This window comes from Anarrhichthys ocellatus, unplaced genomic scaffold (genome assembly GCF_004355925.1).
Source record: "Anarrhichthys ocellatus isolate YVR2014 unplaced genomic scaffold, GSC_Weel_1.0 scaffold21, whole genome shotgun sequence".
Lineage (NCBI taxonomy): Eukaryota > Metazoa > Chordata > Actinopteri > Perciformes > Anarhichadidae > Anarrhichthys > Anarrhichthys ocellatus.
The window spans coordinates 6,376,245-6,385,450 of record NW_022280051.1 but is presented as its reverse complement, the minus strand read 5'-3'; the positions used below and the strand labels follow the sequence as shown (position 1 = coordinate 6,385,450).

Here is a 9,206-nt window from a genome sequence, read left to right as displayed (position 1 = left end):
CACACACACACACACACACACACACACACACACACACACACACACACGGCTGGCAGCAGTGGGGTGAGAGGAAAGCTGTGGTAAAGACTGATGTCAACATCAGTATGAATGCGCACACACACACACACACACTCACAAAGCCCATCGTTATGTGGATATATGTAGATGATCTCACGCACACACACACACACTAGATTTATAATAGAAGAATGCATTCAGTCACTGCTCAGTCTGAAAAACAGGAAATATCTGACTAAATTTAAAACAGAAAATGAAATCAAAGAGAGATTCTCTCAGAGGGAGTTTGCTCTCTTTGCATTGATGTATTCACACTTGAATTTGGAGCCAATTTCAACTCCAACACACTGAGCTGGGAGGCCATTGGGGATTTTTGGACTTCTTTTTGGGCAAAATATCAGTGTATTCCTCTGCTGACTCCATCCTTCCATGTGAGAGTCTGAGTCTAGCTCAGCAGCACACGCAATACAAACATTTACTTTTTTTCTATCAACATGCTTTATCAACTCCTGCTGGATCACAGACATGCTGGGAGATGTAGTCGCCCATGTGAGTCCTCTAACAACAAGTAACTTATCGCACCAGAATCACTAAGACTAACTGATATCATCCACTGGAGATGGTGAGATACTGGAGCTCAGCTTTATCTTCACCTTCAGGACTACTTCAAGGAAGTCCATCATGGACGATCACCTGGATCGCTACCTTCGATCATGGACGATCACCTAAACTCTCAACACTACCTCCATCATGGACGATCACCTGGACTCTCAACACTACCTCGATCATGGACGATCACCTAGACTCTCAACACTACCTCCATCATGGACGATCACCTGGACCCTCAACACTACCTCCATCATGGACGATCACCTAGACCCTCAACACTACCTCCATCATGGACGATCACCTGGACTCTCAACACTACCTCCATCATGGACGATCACCTGGACCCTCAACACTACCTCCATCATGGACGATCACCTGGACCCTCAACACTACCTCCATCATGGACGATCACCTGGACCCTCAACACTACCTCTCTGGCCAAAAAAAGCATCACAAGGTGTGTACCTCCCATGGCAAAAAGTACAATCTAGGTTTGAAGAGACAGATGATATGTCACAAGTTGTTAGCTCCTCACACCTTGCTTCATGCCACAACCTTTTCACTCGTTTGTAGCAGAACTATGAGTCACAACCACATCACATCTGTTTCATCCTTCTTACAATAAGTTGTATTGTTTTATTTACTACAGTTATGTCTCTTCTTGGCCTTGCACATTGCTATAATTTGGACCTCTTGGTACCACACTCGCTGGAGATCTTCAGGCCGATGTCTCTTTCTGTTCCAGAGTCACGGCCTGAACCAGAGTGGACAGAGTCTTCACAGTCCAGGCCCTGAGGCTCTGGAACAACCTGCCCGAGGCAATAAGGCTGGCAAAGTCAGACCGTCTTTTTATTTTCATCAGAGAGCTTATCCTGAGTTCATCTTACTTTACTGGAATTGTCTTTTTTAAATATCGGATATTACTGGCATCGTTTGCTTTGCAATAAAATCGAATGATTTTAGTTTACTAGTTTACTTTGTAACTCGGGTTTTGATTATAACATCACCGGAGCGCCACAGAGACTCTCCAAAGCATTAGTGTCAAGATGTGGTGGGAGTGCAAAGCTTTAGATCCAGAGTTACTGAGGCAGAGAAAGAGTTGAGAACATCTTTACAGGTATTTCTGAAACAAACGCAGAGTGTTTGCACACTGGAGGACCAAATGTGCTCTGGCCGTATATATTTAGAATGTGGGCACGGGTTGACTTGTACTGAGAATAAACTCCAGTTGGCAGAACACGGAGCCAAGCTTTGAGCAAATGTTGACACCTGGAATTAGATCAGCAAAAAATGAGTCTGTAATGTGAGAGATTTTTACAATCTCAGACAAGATGTCTTTCTAGTCTCCAAAATCTAGTTGGCTTTGGAAAATGTTGAAATTTCACTGTTTTATTCTGATTTTTTAAAAAGTTTATATCTTGGAGATACAAGCTTTCCACCTAGTGTGGACCACAGGATGTGACATCACCTTCAGCTCAGTGTGGAATGGCCTTTTTAATTCAGTCAATATCAGCGTAAAGGTCAGCGAGGGGAAGTAAATGTCAGGCTTAATCCTGAGCGGATGGAAACGAACCTTGACTGAAAGTGAATTTCTAATGTGATGAATGAATGTGGACAGGGAGGAAGTGTCTGACGTACACAATATGGAGCCACAGCGATCACATTAGCTTGTTTGAGGGTGGAGAAGGAAAAAAAAAAAAAAGGGAAATGCACCGATAATTCATTCTGGCAGGACAGAAGTGTAAAACACAAACAATTATGAAGCCAAAAGACGAAGAAGAAGGATAGGGAGATGAAATCTGACCGCTTCTGACACGATTCATTAACTCAGAGAGGAGAGAGAAGTGTATACAACAAACACGGTCACACGGATCAGAACTACTGCTGAGAGGCTGAGAGCTTAACAGCATGAACCAAAACCTGGAGCACAGGAAGAAAAAAGTGTCCCAATGTTGCACAAAATACTTTAACCTCTAACAGAAACCAGGAAAAACGGTCTGACAACCAGCTGTGTCGATTGGTGACGGATTGATTACTGCATATCCAACTCAACTCTTTTAAATGACATTTCGACTCCTTTCAGCACCTCCACTTCTTTTAAGTTATTCAATTGTCAGGTCCGACTTCAACTTGAGCTGCTGCTGCTATAAAAAATAGAACCCGAGAGCAACAAAAAAAATCTTTTTTTAAGACATTTAAGCTGTTGCAACCAACGTTTCAACTCCTCAGTGAAAATATTGGCATCAGTATTATCACCTCAACTAACACTTCAACTCCTTTCAGTGCTTCCACTTCCACTAAAACTTCGACTCCTTTAATCCCATCCACCTGAACCGTCACACAAACTTCTCTCCTTGTGTTCGTTTTACAGTCATTTCCACTTCAGTGCCTTAGTTTCAAGTGCCACTTCGACTTCTTTCAGTGCCTCAAATTCCTGTCTCAGTTCATTTAGGAGCACCGACATCAGCCGTTACCACCACACGAATACATTTCAAAAGCTTCAAAGTATAAAATCTTCAGATATTCAATGCGAGTGTTGCAGTGGAAGAGAGTACACTTCATGTCCTTTACTTGGATGCCTTACTTTGCAGAGTATTAACACTTCTTTGCACATAATTTGTTTTTCATTATCTAAATAAACCCAAAATCTTAAGAGCTCCTGTGTCAACTGTCTGAAGTTAAAGTCCCAGATCTCATCACACTGCACATCCCCCTGACACTCGGGGAGAAAAGGAGGACAGAGTTTTCTTTGCCTGATAAGAGTACAAATTGATGAACCCAACAGCAATTGTACGAAGGACAAAGAGTTGGCTGACTTCTCGCAAGAAGGGCAGCCCAGGACGGGGGAAGCGGTTCGCTCTCTATTAATTTGGATCAGCAGGGGGGTAGAAAGCTAACAGTGTGGGGGTTTTAATTCAAAGAGAGCTGACAGGAAGTCAAAGATTAAAAGAGAGAAGAAGAAGACATCAGCAGCCTTACCTAGCTTGGGCAGTGAGTACTGGACTTTGAAGTAGTCCTGGTAAAATCCCAGAAGCCTCTTGGTGATGTGGAGAGCGTAGTCCCCTGCTCCGCTGGCAATGGCATCGGGCCGGGCGTACAAGCGGATCTAACAACACAAGACACAAACAGCGATCTAGAATCAGGCGGGTTTTAATAGAGATGGATATAGTAACAGATACAGGGAGAGGAAACGGATTCAGAGTCTGCTCAGCTCTGCACAGAACAAAATGGAATTAAGCCAAGTTTTTCATACGTGGAGGGAAATTACATTTGGCAAAGTTTACAATCAAATCTACAAGCAGACAAACAGAACAGGGTGTATTAGACTCTGCAGAGGACATAACACAATCAGGTTGACTTAAGTTCAAATCTGCAGAGACACGGAAAATAAATTTGAGAGGTTTTTTTTTGTCCAAATGTACACAGTCCAAGAAATGGAAGCAGGCCAGTGTGAGGCGGGTCAAGCCTTCAGAGAGGATGAGTGGATCAGCTCATGTTCAGCTCTCCTGACAAAATAATGGAGTCAGGTCGACTTTCGGTTCAAACAGATTTACAGCTGCAAGCAGAAAAATAACGACTTCTAAGAATCAAACAAACTGGAAGTCAACATTTTGCTTTTGGTGGATTCCAATATTTCTATTTTCAGTCCAATAAATGTTGGTAACCCTCCTTCCATTGCTTCTTTCTATTCTCTAATCCGTCAGTGTGACAAATTAGATCGACAAAAGTGTAACAAATTACAACAAATTATACAAATGAATCAGACATTGACACAAGACGTATGAAACAGATGCTGTGAATTGAATTTGGTAAAGATTTTTTTATCATTTCTATTAGTTGGAGTTTAATTGTTTGTGTGCATGTGTGAAAATGTGTTGTGTTATCGTCTCATTTAATCACAGATATGTCCGAGGAAAAGGAGGAGGAAATAAATAGATAAATGTTAATACTAATGTTGATAAGTACGCTCAATAACTGCATAAATACATGTGTAAGATCATAAATAAGTAAGCAAATAAAGAAATGACTACAAGAATAAAGTTATTCAATATTATTAGTATTGTCGATATTCATTACCAACATTAATGATAACATCGAAGTTAAACAATGGGGTTTCAAGTTTAGAGAATATTAGTTTGTTGGCGCTTTGCTTTTTGTTTTTACTAAAATATTCAAACAGATATATATTTGTAGTTGGTCGTGTTTGTCTTTTGTTACCCTGTTCTTTCAAAAATGGTGTTTATCCATTATACATGTTCCCCTTTGTGTTCAGTGGGTTGGATCAGTTCATGTTGAGTTACTACAGGTTGAGTAGCGTTCTGTGATAGAAAATAAACACTAAAATGCTTAATTTCAACAGTGAATTAGCCTTAAAAGTATTACACACATCAACACACATACAAGACCTCATCTGCCAAACGCCAATCAATAATCAATACCGCCAGGTCACATGACTGCAGTGACCTCATTGAAAGACCAACATGCTGACAGTGTGTGTGCTTGTGTGTCTGTTGTGGGATGTAATGAGATTTCTAAACATTTCTGTGGCTTTCAGACTATTTCTGTAATTTGGTTCAGGTCATGACGTGTATTTAATAATGTAACTCTGGGTACTATCTAAATGTAAAATAGCCCCAAAACCTGGACACAACTTTTACAGCAGCAGTACATCACTTTCCTCCCCGACACTGCGAATCACTCCGCCAAGCTGAGAAAAGATTGGTTAGGTTTAGTTAATAAAAATACTTGGTTATGGTTTTAAAAAAGATCATGTGTTAAAACAATAACATAACAAAGTAGCATCGTAACGCTACGACAGCGCCACGACGTAGCGCCACGACGTAGCGCCACGACGTAGCGCCACGACGTAGCGCCACAGCTTAAAGTAACAAGTAACACAGTTTGTGGAGCTTGTTTGTGGAGAACAGACTGAGATTCTCAACGTTTACCAGCGTTTTACGTCTGTCTGTGAAACTTTTGCAATGAAATAAATGAAAACAAAAACTTTGAGATCGATATTCTTAAATGGCTTTGGTACCAGCTTGGTATTTGTTGCTGTGGTTTCAATCTGCCCGCCTCTCTGTCAGAAACGTTTCACTTCAGCGACTCCCGACTGATTCTCTAAAGCGAAGTGATTCTCTCAGTCTGACGGACAGACAGACATCTGCTCCATCTCAGTCAATTTTCTTTATAAAAAAAAGAACACGTTTCTGGGCTAAAAGCAATTTGGAAAGAGAAAATGAGCTGCTGCTGCTGCTGCTGCTGCTAGAACCCCTCAGATTATTTAGACCCCCAGGTTGGGAACCAAGGGGTCATGAGATGATTAATGGGAGAAGAAGAAGAAGAAAGTAACTTTCTAATTAAGGGGTCACAAGCCAACAAGGTTGGAAACCGCTGGTTTAATCTTTAATTACACTTCATATTGTACAAGCATATCATATGTGTTTCATTTAAAACCCTTATCTCAAAAATACAGCTGTCAGATTAATGTAGTGGACTAAAAAGTATGAAGTTTTCCTGGTGAGAAAGTATAAAGAACCTTTATTGTAGTAATTTATTAAATATATTAATATACTTTCCAGCACTAGACTTTCTTTAAATCTCCTGGAATGATTCTCTCATCTCCGACTGCGAGATGGACGATCCAGTCTGAAGCGTTTCGTGGGATCTTTGAGCAGAAATGTAACATAATATTCACATGTTTTACCGAGTATATAATCCCCTGAAACCAAGAATCGTTGTGTCTTTGCCCTTCTTATCTACAGAGGACGCCGGTCCTATTCACAATGTCCTCCATGTTTCTACCGCAGCCCAGAACGGACAAACAAAACACAGACTCTAGAGACAGACTTCAGGGGCTAACGTTAGCCCCACAGTGCTAAACCGCGTTACCAGCCAGCCGCCGCCTGACTTCTGTTGCTCCTAAAGTAGCGTTATTACGGTAATGATGTGAACAACGTTACCAAAAAAGAGCAGCGAGCGGAGGGGTATATTCAGTTGGTTGCAACCTGCAACCACAATGCTAGATGTCCCCAGATCCTGCGCACTGGCCCTCTAATCAAACGCAAACACTGTCAGCTGACGGGTGGCGGTGATGTCACTGATCAATACGCATGTATCGACGCGGGGAATAAAAAGGAAGTGCCCGGACAGCTGAAGTTGAGTGTGTGTTTGAGTGTTGGATGGTTTTAGCGTCAGCGACAAACCACCTCAGCTGAAGGACGACAGAGATGAGCTATCAAACACACACACACACACACACACATATATACACACCATGATGTAATGCTGCTGTATCACTGCTGTCATTTCACACACACACACACACACACACACACACACACACACACACACACACACACACACACGTAAACATTACTTCCACTCTAATAAATCCTGTTTTCACTCCGCTGTAGAAACATATTGACGTCTGTACAGTCACAACACACTGTAAATCCTGCTCTGTATGTATCGCTGCGTTTGTGTCGTATCGAGCCGAATATAAAGCAGAATTTACAGGCGACGTCATTACACGCAAAGCCAACAGGAAGTTATGAAACCTTGCATCTGATTGTTTATACAAATATGGCGGTGAAATGTCATGCGGATATTCGTGGTTCCCAGAGGAGGAATCATTCCGACTCCTCCTCTGGCGCCACCGAGAGGTCAAACCTTGTTTTTGGTGTGAAATATCTCGACAACTGCTAATGTTAGCATTAGCTCAAAGCACCACCACCCACACTGAAATGAATGATTCAGTGTGAACGCAGCTTTAGTTTTGTTGACGTGGGGCTTCTAATGTTTAATCCGGCACCGACAGTCACTCTCACCGGTTACATTGACAAACACCACCAGCTGTGGACGATATCAGCTGTAATTAAAGTTAATTCTCTAAAGCTGAAGTTAAACTTTTGGCAGATTCTCAACATGCTCGCTGCACGTCTGAGGGAAACATCACGACCGCCAGTCCATCGTCACGTCACTTCCAGGAGAATTTCCCTGTTCAACAGTCATATCGTATCAATATTAATTCTTATAACTAAATCATTCTGAAGTAGGACCTCCAGTATGTGAAGGAAGTAGCTTGTGTAATAAAAGGCATACAATAAGAAGACTACACCCGTTATTGCAATATAACTCCACAGTACACTAATAAAAACTGTTTTTTCTACAGTTCAAGCCATGAACATACAGAGACACACATGCTAATACACACACTGATGCTCCTGGTATTGATAAATATGAATCCTGCTCCTCCTCTCCGTCTTCCTCGTCCTCTCCTCTCCCCCCAGCAGGACTGATTTTCAATAAAAATTCAAACTTTTAAAGCTCCTCTCCTCTTATTTCCCACATTCTCCTCCCTCCACCAGAACTCATCTCAAAGCGCGGCAGCCTGCCGAGTGAATATCTGCTCAGAAAGCGGAGGCTTTATTGAAATCGTGGCTTCTTTCGGTGGACTGGCAGCGAGCTGCTGAATTGAGAATCATCTCCTGAGGTTTCCTGAAACGCCTCCGGCCATGTTCTCCCAGGTGAGGAGAAACCATTCTTCGATGCGGAGGGGGGGGGGTTGGTGTGATGTTGTCACTTCAAAGTATCATCACATATCCATTCAATACGTCTCCTAGGACTGAAATGTGCTGCTTAAACCGAACTAAAAGCACGGCACGGTGGCTCAACAGTTCAGAGCGTCGCCTCACAGGAAAGAGATCCCGGTTTAAACCCGACCCGCTGAGTGTCCGTGTTCTGTCCGTGCATCTAAAAAACATGTGAGTGAGCTGCAGTGGGAACTTTAAATTGCCCCTCAGTGTGTAAGTGGGTGTGAAAGCTTGTCGGTCATGTTTCCTGTGGGTGTGTACCCTGCCGCTCACCCAATGCATGCTGGGATCCACCCCCCGTGTGGCCCTGCTAAGCTGTTTAGAAAATATAGATGAATGAAAAATGAGGAATATTTCAGTCCCCTCAGGATGTCGTCTTCAATCCATTCCACAAATCTGAGGAATGTTTGCAAATGTGACCGATCAAACAAACATTACGTTACATTACAGTCATTTAGCAGACGCTTTTTTCCAAAGCGACTTACAATAAGTGAATTCAACTTCGGTTTTCCAGAGAACTACTAGTCACCAGAAGTCATAAGTGCATCTCCTTCTTTAAACAAGCATCTAAGAGCATAAACCAGCGCCAACGTACAGTGCAGAAACAAACGAATGCAATAAGTGCCACAAACTAATATGAATACAATAAGTGCAATAAGCTAGTATGAATACAATAGATGCTAAGTAAGTGCTGAGTGGAAGTCTCAGGGTAGGCCTTCTTGAAGAGGTGAGTCTTCAGCCTGATGAAAGATGGGCAGCGACTCTGCTGTCCTGACGTCAGTGGGGAGTTCATTCCACCACTGTGGGGTCAGGACAGGAAACAGCCGCGACCGGGTCGATCGGCCGCAGGGACCTCTGAGCGACGGGGCAACCAATCGCCCCGAGGCAGCAGAGCGAAGCGGTCAAACAACGTTCACTCCCCGGGTGAACGAGAAGTCAACGGTCATTTAGTTGTCATTAAATTGCCGTACTTCATGCCACTTC

At 42.7% G+C, this 9,206-nt stretch overlaps 1 protein-coding gene across 3 annotated transcripts in view; it reads right to left on the bottom strand.

The window, feature by feature from the left end:
* Positions 1-9,206, bottom strand: part of LOC116389840 (thyrotropin-releasing hormone-degrading ectoenzyme-like) — a 35,362-nt gene that overhangs the window by 4,454 nt on the left and 21,702 nt on the right. Inside the window, exons 4-5 of one of the 3 annotated variants that reach the window (XR_004213126.1) lie at positions 1,058-3,733; positions 13-1,020 (exon numbers count right to left, since the gene is read on the bottom strand). Coding sequence is in view for 2 of the 3 variants with exons in the window: in XM_031858840.1 (XP_031714700.1) it covers positions 3,521-3,733 (213 nt within the window). In the remaining variant the exon portion in view is untranslated. Of the gene's footprint in view, positions 1-12; positions 3,734-9,206 lie in introns of those variants that run through there. The other 2 variants (XM_031858841.1, XM_031858840.1) reach the window with 2 other exon arrangements.